The sequence below is a fragment of the Alosa sapidissima genome, chromosome 15, assembly GCF_018492685.1.
Source record: "Alosa sapidissima isolate fAloSap1 chromosome 15, fAloSap1.pri, whole genome shotgun sequence".
Classification (NCBI taxonomy): domain Eukaryota; kingdom Metazoa; phylum Chordata; class Actinopteri; order Clupeiformes; family Clupeidae; genus Alosa; species Alosa sapidissima.
Genome location: NC_055971.1, coordinates 26,063,936 through 26,086,078, shown reverse-complemented (window position 1 = coordinate 26,086,078; position 22,143 = coordinate 26,063,936). Strand labels below are relative to the sequence as shown.

The 22,143-nt window shown below is 43.5% G+C and overlaps 1 protein-coding gene across 2 annotated transcripts in view; it reads left to right on the top strand.

The window, feature by feature from the left end:
* Positions 1-5,835: 5,835 nt before the first annotated feature.
* Positions 5,836-22,143, top strand: part of ptgir (prostaglandin I2 receptor) — a 45,823-nt gene continuing 29,515 nt past the window's right edge. Inside the window, exons 1-2 of one of the 2 annotated variants that reach the window (XM_042063164.1) lie at positions 5,836-6,205; positions 6,319-7,451. In XM_042063164.1, the coding sequence (XP_041919098.1) occupies positions 6,612-7,451 (840 nt within the window). In that variant the 5' untranslated portion in view covers positions 5,836-6,205; positions 6,319-6,611. Of the gene's footprint in view, positions 7,452-22,143 lie in introns of both variants that reach the window. The other variant, XM_042063163.1, reaches the window with a different exon arrangement.

The window sequence follows — 22,143 nt, the reverse complement described above, 5'->3', positions numbered from 1 at the left end:
TCACAATCTCTCTCTCTCTCTCTGTTTGATATGTGTTCATTCAATGACTTGCAGATATTACAACAATCTGTTAAAAAAATTGTGGTCATTGTACTGTTCATTCTGCAGAAAAATGTGAGGAGGGACACATACAAATCCCTATAGAAGTGTATTATTGATAGATAGTTCAGATATCTACACTGAATCTGCATCAGAATCACACTAGACAAAATTGCTATCGTCATTACTCTTTAGCAGAATTAGATGAAATTGGGTGGAATGGAATGTGTTTTGGCATCACTACTTGACCCCTCTGTGATCGGTAGGGCTTTCATCCACATAGAAATGACACAGCATCTTGAAATGCCTTGATGGCATAGTCCGTGAGCAAAACACTTTAAACCACCCCCAACCTGTTTCCCATTGAAATGCAATGTAGCATAAATCCCCGTGGAGATCTAGTGAAAGTCCCAGCCAATTACCTTAATAGCTCTAATAGATGACAAATTGGTCAAGATCTACTCAGTCTCAGTCAATATGTTAGTCAATGAAGTGAGCTCGAGGGCATCTTGACCTGAGATGACAAACCACCCAAAAAGCACACACACACACACACCACTGAGGAGCGTAGGCTGAGAGGTACTCTATCAGGTGAAAATAAAATAAAAATAAAAAAGTAAACAAGTAAACGAGGTGATATGGTTTAATGCTCCCACAGAGTTCCGGGGTTCTCGTAAGTCTACCGTTCCGCTATCTGAGGCATTTACAGTAGGTCACATGTGAGGTGACCAGTCCGTGACCTTGCTCCGTCCTGATGTCAAGGCTCTTATGAATAGCGGTGTGAAATAACTGTCATATCTGCGCAGCTGTCTGACCGCACTTATTCAAACATCATTCAAAGGTGTTAAAATTGACATATCAGTCCAATGAGATAAGGTTCCTCTCTCTATGCTCAAAGCCCACCATAAAAGGTAGATGAGTAAAGCGCTCATGCTTCATGACATAATACACTACAATTATTGTAGTCTCAACCCTTCAAGTAGCCTTGTAGGCCTACACGAGTTCTCAAACTTTTACAACCCCAAAACATTGTAGTAGGCTAGTACCATTGTAGTAGGCCTACTACTATGCATGTTGGTGCACTGACTCCTCTTCAGTTTCCACACATTTCGTTCAATTTCCATCCTTAGGCTACTTGGAATAAGTTCAGTGTTATGTGAAACAATGTCAAATAGTCTATTATCAAAGTTGTGAAATTGTCTGCCCAATTTTGCACACAGACACACACACACACACACACACACACATCCTGCTTTAAACACGTGTTCACGGTTGTGGCATTGTAAGCACGATCGGTTTGGAAAAGCCTGCACTGCACAAGTGACCTACCGAAATAAATTCTAATGCGGATCCGAGAATTTGAGGATATTGAGAGAAGTTGTATGTTCCATTGCAGACAAATGGACCCATAACACCGTGGACGTCAATTCCGATGTCAACATAACCTACCCCAGATAGTGCAAATAACTCAAGTAGTTATATTGTAGACTATTTGTGGAGGTTTCTTTATTTGGAAAGTGAAATCCGCGTCTTCCTCTCGAGTTAAACTCATGCTTGTCTGTGTCAAGGCTGTGTAGGCATATTGGTGTTGTGTTGTGGCTATATTGTAAGAATGTAAAATTAATATAACGAGGCTTTTGCGCAATATGTGTAGAAGAGCAGAAAGATGAACAATGTGCCTACTGTACCACTTAAAGTTTATGAGATGGAAACAAAAGGGAACAAAGTTTAAGATGTCCATTTAAATTGTAGTCGGAACTCTTGTGTGTTTTAAATCCGAAATATGGTGGAATGTGAGATGACTGCTATTAACTATAAAGAATGCATCTGCACTGGAAACAGGAAACTCAATCGTAACACTGCTAAGGTCAGGCAGAAGCAGCAAATGTACATCTTATCTGCTGAAGTCATTCATTTTTCACAAGATAAACAGAGTAAGCAAGTAACAAAGTAATTTACATTTCAGTAATTGTAACTGCATTACTTGATTTAAAAAAAGACTTTATTACATGTTCCTTACTGCTAAAAGTAGTGGAATTACAGTAACGTGTTACTTTGCACTGGTTATGACCGAAAGAACAAAACAACATTCAAGCCTCTGTAACTCTTTGCCAGTACATCACACAGTCACTTTGTTTCTCAGAATTATGCAGGGTCTGAGCTTTCAAAAGAGGTCAAGCATTTGATAATGGGCCAAAGTATGTGGGAACAGTGCCCTCCTAAGGTGATGTGTAAACGGACCAAATAAATTAAAATGTGGCCTGATTAAGTAACCTGACTCTCCTCAGATGAATTTCGTTACGCCTAGCTCCACTCACATCCATCTGGGTTCCATTGAGAGTGATTTCAGCATGAGATTGTATGGTAGAGCCAATCAGGACGCAGGGCGGGAGTTTCATAGATGTGACGTAGCGTAAAAGCGACTGTGATTCAGGCACTCAGGGTGCATTCAGGTGCATTCAGGGCATTTCAGAATGACAAGGACCGCCCCCATGGCTACTTTGTTTTTCCGACAGTAAGTGTTCATGTGCTTTGACGTCGGAATGTGTGACAAACACGGATGCCACAACAAAGGTTAAAACATACACTCACTAATCCTAAACAAACAACTGTATTTGCTTAAAATATAGTGTAAGATGCTTGTGAAAGAAAGATATGCAGCTTTCAAGTGACAAAAACGGCAAATTCCCAAGTTCACATTAAAACTGTAGGACATGAAAGGCCACATGGACTACAAACGAACTACAACGTGACGACAAAAGTGATGACGAGCCCCTAACTGGGCAACTCTGTTAGCAAAATCTAGCCCCAGTTTCCGACCTCTGACTCACACATTATGTGACGTGATTGACGCGGAATGATGATGTTTTCACTCGGAAAAAGATTTTTTCCGAAGCCCATGAACGCTAGGTGAGACTGTCAGCGTCACGGGTTGGCTTCGATGTGAGTGGTTGAAGTCATGGAGGTATTATATATAACTGGAGAGAGTGACTAAGTCCCGCCCTCCATACAAATGAATGGCAGAGGCTAGGCTAGTAAATCCGGCCAATTCATAGTCAACGCCATATTGGACACTGAGGCTCGGATCCAGTCGGCTCTGACCATGCGCCAAGTTCTAAAGCTGGAAATGACGCATGAACCAACGTCGATTTTTATTGGATATTCTGTAAAAAGAGAGTCGTCCTCCAGTAAGAGGGTGGCGATAATGCACATACTTTGCTTGCCACGTAACAAGAAGAAGAAAAAGTTGCTCGGGAACGCGCGTGGAGTCCAGTGGAGTCGCCCTGATGCGCAACTGAATGTCATTGGATAACAGCGGCTCTATCTAAGAGCGGTCTGCCTGACGTCCTGCTGCTGCAAATATGCATTCGAACATGACATGAAATATCCGTTGTCGAACTATAAATAAACTATTTGGTTTTTAGTGCCATGTGTAGCGCATTTTTACAGTCTATGATTGTTGTTTTTTATTTTATTGTTTGCCAGCATGAGTGGACAATTACGTCCCCAAACTCATCTAAAATGTGGTGTCTGGAAATACTTTGGGTTGTACACCGCAGATGGTAAAGTAACGTTAAAGAGAATGTTGTCTGCATATATGATATCCAATCTTCGCGCTCACCTGTCGAGTTAGGCTACCATCCAAATGAGGCAGCGGAGTCAGAGGCACAGTAGACGGCCAGCATCGCCAGGCGTCCAACATCGTATGATTGCATACTTTCCGTAAATCCTACATTATGTCCGGGGTCTGCTATTTAGCCTACTTAGGCTTCGCAAAGCACAGGTATTTATTTGGGGTAGGCTTATTCGAGGCAGAACTTTATTTCTTACATTGTGCGTTTTATTGTGAGACATGCGTTTTGTTTGGAGCGGCATACTAGGCTATCAAAAGCAGACGATTTTCGGTTTTGGTATGGGATTTAATTTACTTTTGGACTTTTAATATATAGTTAAATGTTGAGACTGATGGGCACTTAAATCTACGGGGTATTTGATGATCACTGTAAAGTTTCGTGTAGTTGAAAAAGTGTTGGAATTTCCAGCTGTTTATTGCGAGACAAGGCCTTTCCTTCATTCATTGAACGTGCGCTGTGCTCTAATGGAAACCTTATTGCATAGCGAAGTAGCCTAAATTGAGTTTTTTTTTTAATTATGCATGGTTTACTTTTTATTAAATTCGTAGGCTGGAATGCCTCGCGGCAATAATTGTGTTTAAATGCAGTAGCCTAGTGCTTCAGCCTCTGGCAAGCTCCAAAGGGGGCGGCTATAGGTTGAGAGCAACGTGTTGGAGACCCATGGTGTAACGAGACAAGGTCTTTATGCCGCTGTTGTGTAATTTATTGTCTTTAATCATGTTTAGGCTATGTTTGTTCGGGACAAACAACAACGAAACAAGATCAATACAATTTTCTTTATTTGTCATATGATGGATAAACAACCACAATATGCACGTCTTCTCATAGGCTCCTCAAGAAATACGCACTGAATAACGTTTGGCTGTAGCCGCCGGATAGGTACCCGCCCACCAACATGTACGCGCATGAGAGCTCGTGCCCAACACGGATTTTCGTGCATGGAGCTGGTTCCAAATGCTCCATGCAGCGCCATATTTGAAAATGGCGTATGCTAACATGCCGAAGCTAATCTGCACGCTCTTGACCCCCTGGTTGAAGTAGCACGTCAATAGATGACGGACAAGTGGCTTATCCAATCTTATGCAAGGATTTTTTAATAAGGCCCAGCCTTCTGAAGCACCACTCCAATGGATCAATCCCAGATGGATGAGTGGAGCTAGGCGGCACGAAATTCATCTGGCAAGAGTCAGGTTACTGATCAAGTATTTGAGTTGCTAAAATGCCATGCGGTTCTGAAGTAGCCTACAAAGGTTCCCTATGTCCATATCCTCTCCTCTGCCACGTGTTTCGAGGCACCGGTTTTTCCTTTTCAAAGGTGCACTTGCGCAAGGCAGTTGGATTGTTTGTGCCGCAGCCACACTGTCTTTCTTCGATCCACAAATCAAGTGTGGGATCTATTTTGCCTTGAGATTTGCTTAATCGCTTTGAAAGAATACCTGTACAACGTTGAAAGAGAGCGTTGAAAGAGAGAGAGAGAGAGAGAGCACTATTTTGTGCTTGATTGTCATCATGCTTACACACACACACACACACACACACACACACTTACATAGCGCTGCTATCGGGTGAAAACCTATGTCCAATCCATTAGCTTTCAGGAAATTGAAAAAAAAAAAAAACATTAATTAAGAACATATTTCAACATTGCGCCGTCAAAAAACAAACAAACAAAAAACTAATATGGAGTTAAGAGGTTTCCAGAAGTGATGGGCTATAACCATAACCTAACACCTACAGTACTTGACAATGATATGGTAAGCGAGAGTAGACTGTATTCCCTACCCACCATATACAGCGTTGGCCACTGATACGCTACATGCAGGTTATCCCCTGACCGTAAATTAGATAATATCATTTAAGCAATGATATAGCATCCATCTGGTTCAGACAATGAATTGTTGTGTGTCTGCGCAACTTTCCCTCATTACACAAACCTGGTCAGGTCACTGCCAGATTTGGAAAGTATGACACAGAATTACATATTTAGACAGTGTTTTCTGCTAAAGTACAGGTAGGTTGTTCATAAAATATTGCTGATGAAAGGGATTATAACCATGCTTGTCAGCCACATGCAAGACAAGCCGTGAATGACGTGAATCTTAAAGTCGAAGTGTGACGCGCACGTCCCCACCCTCAGACATGCGAGAGCTGGCAAATTGAATCCAACGTGGAGGAATCAGAAGCATTCTGAGCGTGGAGTTAGTCCGGTAAACAAACGCACAAAACTCGTGACAAGTTTAATTTCCTTCTATCATATTATTCGATTATTAAACAGAAACCTTCATTTGATTGGCTAAAAACTTTACAATTAGGAAAACAAGCGGGAGAAGTTGACATCAATTTGACAACTTGAACGAGAGAAAAGGAAGCGGCTATAGGACTCAACGCGTGATTTACAGCTCATGTGTCAACATCTGGTTTTAAGGACTGAGAACTAAAGACAATCTCTTCAATCCCGACCATCTCGAGCTGCCGACGTTCTTGGACATTATTGCGAACAAGATGATGGCATTAAGAGACAGCACACTAAGGTGACTGACCTCTTTTTAAATTGATAATTTCGTAATTAATATCTGATCAGAACCACTTTTACTGCGCAATAGAAAATTAGCTGATAAGTTACTCATGCTTTCTACCTCAACAGCTGGGTGAGCCGTGGAAATGCATCTGTTTCGAGATGAAAGTTAGTCTATCTGTCCGGATGCAAGGGTGCTATTTTCCCACTCGCAACCATGGTGGAGTTTAGTATCCAGAAAGACGCAGCACCGTGATTCACTGCGAATTTGAGACAGCGCTTTACTATGATCTGACTTTTCCTTTTAAAATTTGGACGGGACTCTCGCGTTTTTCTCCACCCCTTCCGGACCATTCCTCAAGGGAAGATGCTTTTTATTTAAACTCTCCCTTTGTCCTCGCTCCCAGCGCACACAAGAGATCATGCACAGCAACCAGTCGTGCGAAAAAATCACCAGCATCACCGTGGACGGGAGCCCCGTGGTGAGCACGCTCATGTTCATCGCGGGTGTGGTGGGCAACCTGATGGCCCTGGGCATCCTCGGCGTCCACCGCAAGGAGCACCGCGCAAAATCGTCCGTCTTCTGCATCCTAGTAACGGGACTCGCGGTGACCGACCTGCTTGGCACGTGCTTCCTGAGCCCACTGGTCTTCGTGTGTTACGCTCGCAGCTCCTCGCTGCTGGGCCTGACCGGCGGCAGCCGGCACCTGTGCGTCTTGTTCGCCTTCGCCATGACGTTCTTCGGGCTGGCGTCCATGCTCATCCTGTGCGCCATGGCCGTGGAACGCTGCCTGGCCATCAGCCACCCGTACTTCTACTCCAAACACGTGCGCCGTAGCTTCGCCAAGCTGGTGCTGCCGCTCATCTACCTGGTCACCTGCGCCTTCTGCCTCCTGCCTTTCTTTGGCTACGGACAGCACAAGCAGTACTGCCCCGGCACGTGGTGCTTCATCAAGATGGAGGTGGACGGGGACGGCGAGGGTGGCCTGATGGACGGTGACCGGCACACGCTGGCCTTCTCGCTGTCCTACGCCACGCTGATGGCGCTGCTGGTGGCCGCTGTGTTCCTGTGCAACGGCTCGGTCATCATCAGCCTGTGCCGCATGCACCGGAGCCAGATGTCGCGACGAGGCTCGGTGCTGTCGGCCGGACGCAAGCGCAAGATCATGGTGTTCGGGGGACAGGGCGACGAGGAAGTGGAGCACCTGGTGCTGCTGGCCTCCATGACGGTCATCTTTGTCATCTGCTCGCTGCCCCTTACGGTGAGTACTGACTGCTGCACTGGATGTCACTGTCACACACACACACACACATACACACACACATACACACACACACACACACACACACACACACACACACACAGTTGTGATCTACTTGTTGCCCCTTACGATGAGTAGCCACTGCAGCACTGGAGGTCACACACGCACACACACACAGACACACACACACACACGCGCACACACACATGTACACTCATACACATGCATACACTTGCACAATTGTGGCGTGCTCGCTGTGCCTCACTGTGAGTTCTGCACAGACACCAGCAGCTGGGACAGGAATGGGGACGATTCAGTTCCAAAGCCATGAACTCAGGAGTCAATTGCCTTCTGGGAACGTCTCAACACACCACACACACACACACACACACACACGCACACACGCACACACACACACACACAGAAATATGTGCACACACGCACAGCATGATAAGTGGTGTTCTTATTCAAATGCTGTAATGGTGGCAGTGGGGAATATTTAACTTATCTAGAACTGTGATCTTAGTAACTGCACAACCACACACACACATTACACACTACACACACACACACACACACACACACACACACCACACCTGCTACGTGCTCAATTTTGTCCAGTTCCTCTGCTGAACTTCTTCTTCAGTACTTCTGACTGTGTGCGAGTAGATAGATAGATAGATACTTTATTGATCCCCAGGGGAAATTCAAGAGTATGCAATGTAATGAAATACAAGCTGTATAAACTGTGTACAAGATGTACATAAACACAGGCTTTAAGTGGCGATCTGCAGCTGTCGCTGCACTGCAGGGCCGAGGCCAGTGTATGTTAGTCAGCATGCATGTCAGCTCAGCATGACAAATCATACGGGTGAGACAGTGCAGTTCTCCTTTTTCTGCGAAACTTTTTTTCCCCCCTTGAAATAGGGAGCCATCTACTATTTTTAACAACATCCTGTTGAAGTTTCACAAAGACGCCTGAAAAAGGAAAACGGCTCTGTGACATCAGTCATTGGAGTGGAATTGGGCCTTTACCACTCTGTGATGTGTGATTTCCTACACCCACCCACCCACACACAAGCAGTTTTCACGTTTGTTTTTACAGTAAGCGTTCGCCACCTTCGTCTTTCCATTCGTTCTAATGTGCTCTCAGATTGAGGTGGCGTGTGGCGGCCGCAGGCATTTCACACTCGTACGGGGGTGCGTTGCACTCAGCGGAGTTAGAGGTGGTTAGCAGGAGGGCATGCTACCAGCACGGTCTTTGAGAAAGTGATTTTCCCATAGCCTGGGGATTGCAGGTGCTTGTGTTTGGGAGCTGTGGTGCCTTGGAGCGCACATGTGTGTGTGTGTGTGTGTGTGTGTGTGCGTCTGTGTGTGTGTGTGTGTGTGTTCAGCGACGGTTGGAGTGTGGGTGTGTCAGAGGAGCCTTGAGGGCGTCTGCTGGGACAGTTCTGCTTTTTAGCAAGGTTGCATAACAAGCGCCTTGTATTTGGACAGGCAGTCTGCTGCACCCTCTCCTCTCTTTGTCCCTCTCTCTCTATCTATTCCCTTCTCTCTCTCTCTCTCTCTCTCTCTCTTTCTTTCTCTCTCACTTCCCTTACCTGTATTGTTTTTCTCTAGCTCACAAACGTCTGGTTTCAATTACTAATGATGGTAATCTGAGCTTTTTTCCCTTGGTGTTGGTGTGGTTTGGGGGTTTTATAGCCATCCTTGGTCCATTTGGTTCAAAGGATTTATAAAAGTAAATATGTCTCCCTCTCTTTTGCTCTGTCGCATCCTCCTCTCTTCCTCCTCTCTTTTGCTCTGTCGCATCCTCCTCTCTTCCTCCTCTCTTTTTCTGTGTCTCTTCTTCCTCCCTCTCTCTTTCCATTGCATCCTGTCTCCTGCTATATTGAAATGGTGTTCAGGGTTTCCCGCAGCACATCCTGTCTCCTGCTATATTGAAATGGTGTTCAGGGTTTCCCGCAGCACTTTGCAGGCAAGGCGGCCGCCTTGGCACAACAAGCCTACTTTGTCCTGTTTTCTCCCTTTCATTCCAGACCGTGACCAACGCCAATCTCCCTTCTCCGCAGAACGCATTAAAAAATAAGAAAAGTGTCATGAATCGAAAAATAATTAGATTTTATAATCTTTACATATGTGATATGCCTCCGAATCAGAGCTAGTGAGCGGAGCTGAGCGGTGCAAATATCTCGCTCCTCGTTCTCAAGAATCAGTCAAATCGCGAACAGCCACAGCTCCGTTTAATTGTCAGGTGTGATGAAATGCGTTCATATTCCACTTTTTATGTCATAAACGTTGCAGGCCTATGGAAAGGTTTAGTGGTAGGGTTGTCCAATGATCAAGTTGTTGCTTCAATTTGTGTTTTAATTTATGCGACGCACCGATGCTGGGTTCATCCGTTTGGCGCAAGTTTAAAATATTTAGCCGACTGCGTGATTTGTCATTTTCGTTCTTTTGGCAATTAATCCAAGCTTGTTTGTTGTTGCACTATCAGTGTTGCAGTCTTTTAAAATAAATGTTCTGAGTGAAATATATTGCCGTTGCTCTTAGTTCTTTGGGACCTGGGAGCTAAATTGACCTGACGCGAATTTGACCGGAGAAGCGGCCGAGTAAACAGTCACCTGCTCTCAGCACAGTGTTGACTGACAGTGACAATAGACGGGCCTAGGCCCGTCCAGGCCCATCCGTGCCTACGCATATGCTTTCTTAATTGTTTAGCTAACTCCATCCCATCAACGAACTTAGGCTATATGGCCAATATCTTTGAAATGTAACGGTCTTGGTTTTATTAGTGGGCCTGCCTCAGACTCGTGGTGTGAGCGGTATGGGAGCGGAACAGAGCGGCCACGCCGGCCTCTAAATTAAAAAGCGCTCCGCACTCAAATTTCATCCATATTACACAAGACTATAAAATGATCTAAACTTTTAGACTTGCGGAACAGGCTGCAGGTCTGACAGCCTGCATGAAGATAAGCATTAATGGTCCAATAGTAAAACAGTGCAATTACCAAAGGGCCCTTGAAATGATATTTTTAAAGCCAAGGAGGATGGCTTGTAACAATGCTAGTCTTTGTTAAAATTGCACAAATTACACAAATACTTTGAAATATTTGTATACTGTTGTATAGTTTGTTTGGTGTTGTTACTTTGTTCTTTGGTAACTGTTATTTTGAGAAGCTGGTTATTTATTTATAATGTAGTGTTTAATAAATAATTGTTAAATATACAGAGTATGTAGTGTATCGCACAAACAAGACGCCTTCTCTCAACACTTTCTCTCAACACCTTCTCTCTCTTTTTCTCTCTCTATCGCTCTCTCTCCATCTATCTCCCTCTCCCTCCCTCTCTCTCTCACTCCCTCTCTATCTATCTATCTATCTATCTATCTATCTATCTATTATCAATCTACTCCTCCCCTTGCTCCCTCTCTCTCTCTCTCTTTCTCTCTCTCTCTCTCTCTTTCACTCTCCCTTTCTAACCACTAGAAAACCTGTTTGCCCCGGTTGACTGGATCGAGATTAACACAGCTCCTCCCACTCTAAGGCACCCTACACTCAGTGTGTGTTTGTGTGTGTGTGTGTGTGTGTGTGTGTGTGTGTGTGTGTGCGTGTTCTTCTGTCACGGAAGATGCACACACACAATATCTACAACACACACCAAACCGCAGTGGATCTCTTAACTGTTGTTGGTAAGTACCAGCGAGGTGATGGGCTGGGAATATTTTGCAAAAGAAAAAGAGAAAAGAATCAAAAACAAAAGAAAACTTCACAGTACACACACACACACACACACACACACACACACACACACACACACACACACACACACACACATGCAGTGATCTCGAGTCTCCTGTAGGGTCCAGCCTAACTTACATGCACACTTACGCACCCTTACACACAAAAACACAGACATACACACACACACACAGTCCAGACTAAGAGTGTATCAGGGCCACTCAGAGGAGGACTCTGACTCATGGGCTTTTGACTCCTGGGGATGTAGTGGTGACTAGTTATTATATCAAACGCTGGAGCATGTGCTGTTGTTGTGATGAAGAGCTTATTAAACACAGCTGCACTGAGAGATGCACTATAAAAGCTGAGATAACTGATGAGGGAAAAGCCACTTGGACTTAGTTTACAGGGACAGTGTTGCAACATCTCTTTCAAAGGCACAGCATTTACTGGAAAAAGTTGCAATAACATTGAACGCTTAAAGTCCATTACACTGTTTTATCAAATTATCCTCCCAGTCCTCTTAGTGTGCGTCTAGTGTGTGCTCTCAAAAACACTCAGGGGTTTCACACACAGGGAGCAAATTAAGAGGTTCAGTCGGAGACGTACTGTACATTATTCCAAAAATATTCACATCGTTTGGCAACACAGAAGGGAGGGAACGGTGTAATTTGTTTGGTTATTGAAGTCAGATATCAACAGCTTTTCACCAGAACAAAACGTTCTCCCCCTACACAGCATTCTCAGTAAAGTGCTACACCAACATTAGCCAAAACAAGATTCCTACATGCTAAGTGACATGATATGACATGATATGACTACAATTTGACTCAAACCCTAGAGTTTCACTCACCTCCAGAGATATGGCTTTCACTAACTATAACGGGTTACACTAAGGTTATAGCCTCAGAAAACTGCCAAACACGACATAGTTGACTCATTTGTGGAAAAAAAACTTCTTCCAATGATTGATCAGTCATTAGGCAGCTGCATACGTAAGAATCCTATTCCACAGCAACATTCATTTTAAAGCAATAAACTAGCGTTAAACAAATACTCTGCCATAGATGTAGGATTTTACAATAAGCTGTTAAGCTGATGTTAAACAAGACTTTCACAGTTTGTACAGTATTTTAAGGTTAAATAAACATCAGCCAAAACTCTGTAGATTTTTACAATGAAGGGTTTAAGTAATTTGAACAGAACTCTTGCATGGATAAAGCATGGCAGTCCACAGGTGCAGTATTTGACTAAGAACTAAGACTGCTCAAAAAATTCCTCCAGATTTCCCGCTCGGAGAGGGAAGCGCTCAGTCAACCAGCACCTCTCCTCCCACCGCAGCATGGGTGCAAATCGACCTTTGGTCAATACATGGAGCAACCTAAAAACTTCTCAATTACCAAACACATCTACACACACACACCACACACACACACACGCACACACCCACAAACACACACACACTGAGAGGGAGAGAGGGAGGGCGGGAGAGAGAGTGAGAGTGTGTTCTCTGTCAAACACTGCCAACCAGGCATTTCTGTATGGATTGCACGCACACCAGATTACTTGATGTAACAGAACACCAACTGTACACAATAACAGTCCAGATATTAGCTCTCTCTATCTCTTTCTCTCTCTCTCTCTCTCTCTCTCTCTCACACACACACACACACACACACACACACACACACACACACACACACACACACAATACCACTCCAGTCTGGTTGACTGATGTAATTGTTCCTAAGCTGTCATGGGTCTATATAATACCTTTTCCCCATGAGCGTGACTCATAGTTCAACCAGTTACAACACAGTCCGGGAACACGATAAGGAAGATTTCAAAGCAAAACCAGGAAGACAAGAAAATGGCCAGTGTAATCACGGAAGCTTTCTGCTATCTTTGTGCAGTTTGGTCCATTATAAGATTACTAAAAAGGGAAACGGGCGGCCTCACTACAGGTGATGGTTGGAGTTCTGACAGAGCAGCGTTCCCAGAAACACAAATGCAGAGTGCGAGAGAGAGAGGCCCGCCGACAAAGTACAGGGCTGTTTGCCTAGCAAACATAGAGGAGGAAGAACTGTAAGATTTTTTCTTCAGCTAGTTAATTTCTCTCTCTCTTTTTCTCACTCTCCATACTCTCTCTCTCTCTCTCTCTCCATACTCTCACTGTTCTCTGTACTCTCACACGTTGGGTAAACTTCTCTCACCTGTCGGCCATTGTGCAGTTGAATGCGGCGCTGACGCGTCACGCCAGCAGCGAAACACGCCAGAGTACACGTCACCTCACGTCACGCCAGGGCTTTCCTGTCGCCCTCGTCTGAGGCCTGGGAGTTATTTTTGGTGTAAATTAGAGGCGTAATTTCGTCAGGTTGATTCTATGGAGCAGGCGAGGACCATGCAGTGAGGGAAGCAGCTTGTTAAGGCTGACGGGTATTGAAAAGGCCCAGGGCCGTGTTTGTCAGCGGTCAGTAATTCCCCTGGCAGCCAGCGCTAGGCTGGAAGTGTACGCAAGAGCGACGTCATCAGAAGCCAACGAGAGGAACTGCGGGGGCTGCAGCCCACACGTTCTATCAAACTCTGGTCCAAAAACCCCACACCCATTTGGATGTGCACACGCTCAAACACACACACACACACACACACACACACACACACACACACATGGTAATGCACGTACACACACTCTCACACAGAGGATTAATCACAGAATATCACCTCAATGGACATTTGAATTTTGACCTTTTCTGATGAGGCTTTTTTTTTAATGAGCACAGCATATGATTTAGGTATTTTTAAAACGTTGAAAACGTAGCTTTTTCTATGCATTTTGGCATTTCTCCCACATGCATATTCCATTTTGGGTAGTTGAAAACGAATCTTTTGCAAAACGCCTTCAAAGGTTAAGAATCTCAGAGAAAGGTATTTTTGGTTTGTAACATCACACCTTTATCTCCTTTGCTTAAAGTTCTTTCAGGCTTTTGATTGGCTAGCATGGCTTTATGGTTCGGGTTACATGATGTTAAGTCACATTCTTATTTTCCTTCTTCATTATTACCATGTCATTCTTTTTTCAAGATTGGTAAAGAATGTGATCACTTTAAATCCCTGATCAGATACTATGGCTATAGTTTAAATGTGAACACCCCTGAGAGTTGTTCTTGCTGAAAATACTCCTGAAGTTCTTCTAAACCCTAAATTGGTGGTGAAGATTAGGGCTTAAAGCAGCATCTCCGCCCCCCTGTCACACACACATATTAGAAAAGCTGTATTGGGTTGATACGCCTGCATAACAGCACGTTAACACTGCATCCGTGGTTTTGTGTCATATAACCGCACTGTCAAACACCCTCATGCAAACAGAAAGGGCTGAGATGATGGATAGAGAGGTTAGTGTGGGTGCTCCAGATAAAGATGCCCTGTTTAGATGGGTCACATTTGTGTATGTGTATGGGTGAGAGAAGTATGTTATTATTAAACCTTGAGCATGAATACAAATAGAATATTAAAGAAAGAAAGAAAGAAAGAGTCTGAAGAGAATGATGTGTGTGTGTGTGTGAGAGAGAGAGAGAGAGAGAGAGAGAGAGAGAGAGAGAGAGAGAGAGAGAGAGAGAGCTATGTGTTTCTCTGAAAAGTGCTTCTCTGAAAAGTGCTTGGGGAATAAGAAATGGTAATAGTCATCACCTCATTTGGTGGTATATTTCTGGATGCACTAATAGCAGATGATGAGGTGACATATCTCATATTGTGGTATTATCCATGTATGGGTATTGATGTGCTGTCGCTTAGTCTTATCAGAATAATCTGATATCCTGAAGGAAATGACTGTCTGTCTGCCTTGTGCGTGTGTGTCTGTGTCAGTTTGTTGATTTTTAGAAGAGTGACATGTAGTCAATTTCTCTCCATCTCCCCTCTGCGTCTGGCTGGACTCTGAGGATGCTTGAGCTGTCCAGAACTCATCAGCTCTAAGACGCGGCCCCCGGGGGCTCTCACACTTGATTTCACAGAATGTGAAAGTGAGCTACAGATACATCCTTTGTCTCTTTCTCACTTCTCTCTTTCTGTGTGTCCCTCCCTCTCTTTCTCTATCTCTATTTCTCCCTCCCTTTTTCTCTTTCTTTTTCTCCACCTGCATCTCTCTCTCTCTTTCAGTCTCTCTCTTTCTCATCTCTCCCTCCATCCCTCCATCTCTGTCGCTGCTTCACTGTCCACCCCCCCCCTGCCTCCCTCATCATCTGCCCTGTGTTGTTTGTGTGGAACTGTCAATTTGCCTGTGGTCAATGGAGCGATCGATAGCCAAGGATATCAGAGGCTCTTCAGTTCAGACCTCACAGAAAAGGAGTCTGCCGCCTCAGGACCGGACACGGCCCGGAGTGGGCCCAGACCTGGTCCAGACAATCTGGGGTTAACACTTCACTTGACAGTATTGACATACAAGTGACATGCCACTGTCATGAACGTGTCATAAAGAAGTCATAAACGTTTATGACATTCGGTTTTTGTCATAACAAGTTAGGGTTTGGATTAGGATTAGGATTAGGGTTAGGTTTAGGGTTAGAGTTAGGGTTAGGGTAAGGATTAAGGTTAGAGGTTAGAATTAGGGTTATGGTTCATGTGTCATGAATTTGAACACACCTTGTGTGTGTGTGTGTGTGTGTGGAAGTAGGTTGCTGTTTTGATTAATGTCTAGAGGAGGCTTACTTAACAAAGCTAGTAAAATATCACCCTCTTGTACAGCAAATAACTGGCCTTGGCTACAAATGTCAATATCTGGTGCTTATCTTCGGCAGCCTGGGCCATGTGCATAGGCTTGTAATTAGGGAACCTAATAGTTAGTTGGCTTTACAAAAGCAAGGGCAAAGCAAATTGCCAAATACTGCTCAATATCCTCCATTATTGGAAGTCGCCATATATGGAGAAGAAGGTGTTGTGCGGACATAAATAAAGTATTTAAAATGTGTGTGTGTGTGTGTGTGTGTGTTTGCATGTGTCTCAGCGGAGGATTATTTGTTATGAGATCCCCCAGCAGCCTGGGCAGTGGACAAATGAAAACATAGATTCCCCAGTGTGCTGCTCACTCACTCACACACACCTGCACCTACACCTATAGCTCTGGCCGTCGCCATAGCCGCTTTATTAAGGGGTTAGGCTCTCAGCTGGCTGGGTCTGGATCGATAGGGACGGTCCAGTACTGGCGCTGAGAGACCTGTGTCGAGGGAGGAGGATAAGTAACGACATAAGCGCATCCGGTGGCCTAATCATCAAGGCAACGAAAAGGTTAGCCTTTTGTTAGGGCTCCTCCAGGGTCATCGTGCTTCACGGGCTCCACAATTAAGGGTGGGGCTGGAAGGATTTCTATTTGACAGGAAGTTGTCATGGTTGTTGCGGGAGCTAACCCAGGGGAGCTAACCCGGGTGAACTAACCCAAGAGAAATGAAAACCCTGCTGCAGTTGGTCTCAGTTCCCTCGGCCGTGTCTCTATAATGCACCTCATTCAGAGGTGGCCCTTGCTAGTAGGCTCTTGCCCATTGGTTGGTGTTGCTTGGAGGACAGACAGGGAGATGTTTTAGCTGTTGAGCGGGTTTAGTCTGTGTTTGGCTTGTATTGTCACCCAGCCCAAGCACCTTACAAAAGGAAGCATCGGTGAGTACTCACCACAATGCACTGCAAGGCAAGGCATATTTGTTTATATAGTGCATTTCATACACTGGGGTAATATGCTTTACATAAATAAAAGCAAAAAATCAGTTTTTATAAAAAGTATAATAGGGTAAGAGTTAAGAATGTTTATGTAATACAGATTACACAGTCACAAGAACTTAGAAAAACTGTATTGGGTTGATACACCTGCATAATAGCACTTTAACACTCCCCTGTAGTCCCATACAAGTTCACTGACGGTATACAAGTCCTTTCCCTTTCTTGTTTCGCCCTGAAGGGACTTATTTTCCCATAATGACCGGCGTTCTATACATTATCCCGCTTATTATACGGCTACTTGCCAAAACGAAAAAATAAACTCCATGATATGTCTCTTTACACTTATTTGTTACCGTTTCGTTGTGGCTTTTGCTGAGAAACAAATAGTTCGCAACACACGCTGAACTTGAATCAAACATTCTTTAGAACACAGCTGATCAACCGTCTGCTTTCACTTTTGAATGAAGTTCCAAGCACAAACTCCGTTGCCATTGACAGCGGTCATTCTTGTTTTCAGAGGTCCTTTCCCAAGAAATAATGACCGCTAGAACTTTGGGAAATCCCATTCAAGTCAATGGAGCATTCTACTTGCATTGTGAAGAGCCGTATAATAAATCCAGTTAATCAGCAAGCAGAATTAAAACATCATTTGGGAAAGAAATGGACTGGATTATCTAGATGCATCAGTCCTTTCTGTGTAATATACTCTAGATCAGCATTCAGATTTAATTCAGACTATGAATACATTAGATTAGATCAAAGCTATAATTAACGTAAGTAAGTAAGTAACGTAAGCTTGTTAATAAGGCAGTAATCAAAATGACCCCTAAACTAATATTATGCTATGTCCTCAGAGCTGGGCTGCTGCTATGCTTCATGGGGCTGATTACCTACCCTAAAAAATGTAATTATTAGAAACAGCTTTGGGACACTCAGCTTTTGACAGAATAAGTTCTTTCACATTGAGAAACATAATAATTTAATTACACTTTGATTTCGTATTGTGGGGGATCATGAACCCTACCCTGTTAACAGTCTGAGGAAAAGCAGCTTTGGGGAGAAGGTGTTGTACGGGAGAAACAAAAAGAAGTCCGAGGAGGTTAGACTGCTCTTGGTGCCTGGGGGTTATGTTCGTGTGGAGAGAGAGTACGAGAGTGAAGGCCAACAAGGGTTTGTCAGTAACACTGTGTGCAGTTACACTGGAACTTGGATGTGAATTTAGCACAGGGAGGCAGTCTTCCCACCACCCAGCCTTAAATCCTACAGGTCTACGAGGTAACAAACATTTGTGTGTGTGTGTGTGTGTGTGTGTGCATGCGTGTGTGTGCATGCATGTGTGTGTGTGTGTGTAAATATATGTTTGTACATGTATTGTAGATGTGATGATGTGATGGACTGTGAGAGGAGTTTATTGTAACATACTGTACAACACTGGACACTGCCCAGAAAGCAGATAATTGTCCACTCAGGGGGAGTGTAAGAAGAGATTTAAAGAAACCGTATGTAAGATTGTGGCCAAAACTGGTATTGCAATCACTTTCAAAATACTGTAGAGCGGTGTATCCCCTCCCCCTCCCCCCTGACTCGAGGTTGCCAACCCGGATGCCGAAACACGAGTGACTTTGTGATTAGTAGATAGGTAGAGGGTGGCGCATCAGGCCAAAACACAATATCAACATCAGTTGAGGGCTGCAACTTCACTTTTTAAAAGACAATATCCTGGCCGGACTACTGTTGTCAGTGATATAAGTATTTGAAGTGAACATGATTTCTTAATGTCTAGTGACATATCAGGGCCATTTTATGATTAATTGAAATACATTTCTTACGGTTCCTTTAAACCAGTAGAGACAAACACTGCATGACTGATTTGGCTCAGATCATGATTTGACTGATTTGAGCTCAGATCATGATTTGACTGATTTGAGCTCAGATCATGTTTAGATCATGGTGATTTGGAATTTCAATTTAATTTCACTTATGCAGTAGAGCGCCAAAACATTACACATGTCACATGGCGCTTTACAGAATGTTAGACAATCAGAGAAAAGAAAAGAAAAATAATTGAATTGAATCCAAGCCATGAGTCCAGCTTCATGCCACAATAATGTTTCTTTGTGTTTCCTCGCTGTCAGGGTTGAGTTGTTTATGGTATGGTAATTTATGGTGAACCATCTACAGTAGTGGGATCCATTAGTCTGGCTTTAACGATCACAGACACAATTAACCCCAGGATAAGTCAGCCTTCTGAAGGTTTGCATCAATCCATGCTACTGTGGATTCTGTTTGTTTCTGTCTTCATGCTCCAACCTGGTCAGGATTAGAAAGGTCAGAGAGATAGATTGTACAGTCATATCACACAGGATGTCACTTTTATAAACCAGCATTCTTCAGCGTGATCCTTCCCTTTGTGGCTTCGATGAAAAAGCTGTTTGTTGACAAGGCAGTAGAAATGCTTCACAGAACTACAGTCTTCAGTCACGGGTTGCATTGTGCAAGAGCCATTGTGGCAACTCATCTCCGACCGAATAAACATTTTTACTTCCGACTGGTTTCATGTTGAAGGTTGTTGTGGGAAAGAAGAAGAGAATGCAGCAAGTGTTGGTTGGGAATACTAAAATAAAGGAGAAATCATGTGCTCTCTGGAGTCTCTTGGTTTCCTAGTGTGTTAATCTCATACAGTGCAAGGGAACTTTCCTCTTTGTCTTGGTGAAGGTAGTACATGTAGGTCAATGATTCTGCTAAATGCTATGCATTGGTGTATAGTCACAGTCACACACTTTTTCATGGCATCTATTTCCTTGTGGCAGCTAGACCATTAAATCTGTCATAGTCTACATGCACAAAACATTCAAGACATTATTACCATGAACTGTTTTCCTGATGAAGTAATAGCTTGGTAAGCTATTCATATGGTTAGCCTTCATACATATGACCCTCAGTATAAGTATAGTATATACTCTTTTGATCCCGTGAGGGAAATTTGGTCTCTGCATTTATCCCAATTCGTGAATTAGTGAAACACACTCAGCACACAGTGTACACACAGTGAGGTGAAGCACACACTAATCCCTGCGCAGTGAGCTGCCTGCTACAGTGGCGCTCGGGGAGCAGTGAGGGGTTAGGTGCCTTGCTGAAGGGCACTTCAGTGTGCCTACTGGTCACGGCTGCCCCTGTGTGCCACCGCACATTTACTAGAGCTTTTACGGCTGATCGGGGACTCCTGCAGATGAGGAGGATGAGCTGTGAGCATGGGCGTAAAATATATATTCATATAAAATAATAATCAATATATATATTAATATAAAATAATAATCAAAATATATATTCATATAAAATAATAACTCCCCCTCAGCCCCAAATAATCATATCATCATGATGACTGAAACTGCAGTAGAGAGTGTGTGTGTGGGGGGTGCTCATTACCCCCATATTGAACTGATTACTAGGGAAAGGCAGATTCTCCACAGGAGGTTATACATTTTGTTATTTTGTTTTTGGGCTGGCTGACATAATGCTATTTGATATTGTGGTTGCCATCGACACAGTCTCATTCCCAGGAAAATGGAAGTGTTCACCTTACAATATAACCCACGGACAGAGTCGGACAACACACCAGTGTGGTTTCTGGTTTACTGAGGAAAAGCGTATTGTTTGTCAGTTGAACCAGATATTACATGGAAGCCTACCAAGGATCATGTCATGAATATGCTTCCTTCTAATTTTGGATAACGCAGAATTTTAAACTAACTCATCTCCCATGGCAGTAATGATCTGCATCATAACGGAAGGATGTTTGATATTAAGCCTGTGACTTCCAGATTGAAGCAATTACAAAAGAATCAAAAAGAGTGGTATTTGGGAGAAGCAAAGATAAGTTCATGATAGACTGCTCCTCTAGGGACAATGTGAGAACAGTTGTTTACTCTATATTTTTCATCATCTTGATAATGTTACTGAGGGTGTTGTGCACGTAGATCGGGAGGGAGTGGGGGCGTTTCAGATCATTTGTACATCCGTTACAAACACAAATAATGCAAACACAACGCAAGAGCATGACTCAAATACATTGACATTTGCTTCATTATGACTCCTGGGGCTATGTCGTCTTAGCCCATTGTGGCTCAGTGAATCAGACCAGGTGAAATCTAACAGCTGAGATTAACAACTCACCTCTGTAGCCCTTACCTGAGTAGAGCTTACCTGTACACAGCTCACCTGTGGAGAACTGAACTGCATCAGGCACACCTGCTGTATGTAAACTGGCATATTGGGTGAATTTACATAAACATAACTTCCTTGGCTGGGGCAGTAAAATAGCTTGATTGACCTGGAAAAAATGAGCTACTAACAAGGGAACAAGGCCTTAATGTACTGTATAATGTTTATAGAGAAACTTAATTATTCATATTATTCATTCTACACTGTGGTCAAGTCAAGATAGCATCCCAAACATTAGTGCTTGATGAAAGACTGAAGTGTTCAGTGAATGTATTCCTCAGGTTATTAAGACATCAGTAATTGTAATTGTCTGAATCCTTTCCCCTTTCAGTTCCTCCATATAGCGTTCCAAGAAAGACAAGTGGCCATTATTTAAACGCCTATATAATTTATTATTTATATAAGAGCAAAATCAGCTGACCCACCACTGTTTGTAAGATCTTCCTCATAGTATTACATTTGCAAATAGATTTTGCATAGTTATTAAGCAAGCTTTAGTTTTTGACTTTAGATTTCACACTTTACCCTGCATTTAGATTAGGCCTATAGCACTGCAGCTACTACAAGGAGTAGTACTACTGCTGGTACAACTACTAACAATAAGAGCTAGACTAACTTCACGTGTGTCCCCGACTGGATCTGAATCTACTGCAGGCACATTTATGAAACTTTTTGTTATTGTTCCATGCTGCCATGTTGTTATCTCATATCTCATCAGTAGTACAAATGTGTCTACTTACAGCAATCCAAAGCCTTAAAATATACTCACTCACTCACTATCACTCACTCTCTCCCCTTCTGCAGTCCCAGACCGAGGGGAAAATCTCCTTTAGATTCCAATCTGGTCATAAATCTCAACGGGCGTCCAAAATCACCATTAAGGTCTCGTCTATTCCTCCCCTGTGCCTCCCCACACAGATATGGAACTTTTATTATGTTCAGTTATTTATTATTTTTTTTAGTTTGTTTTCCACGATTGGACAACCCTTATCCCACCTCCGAAAAAAAACAACAGCCATCCATGGGTT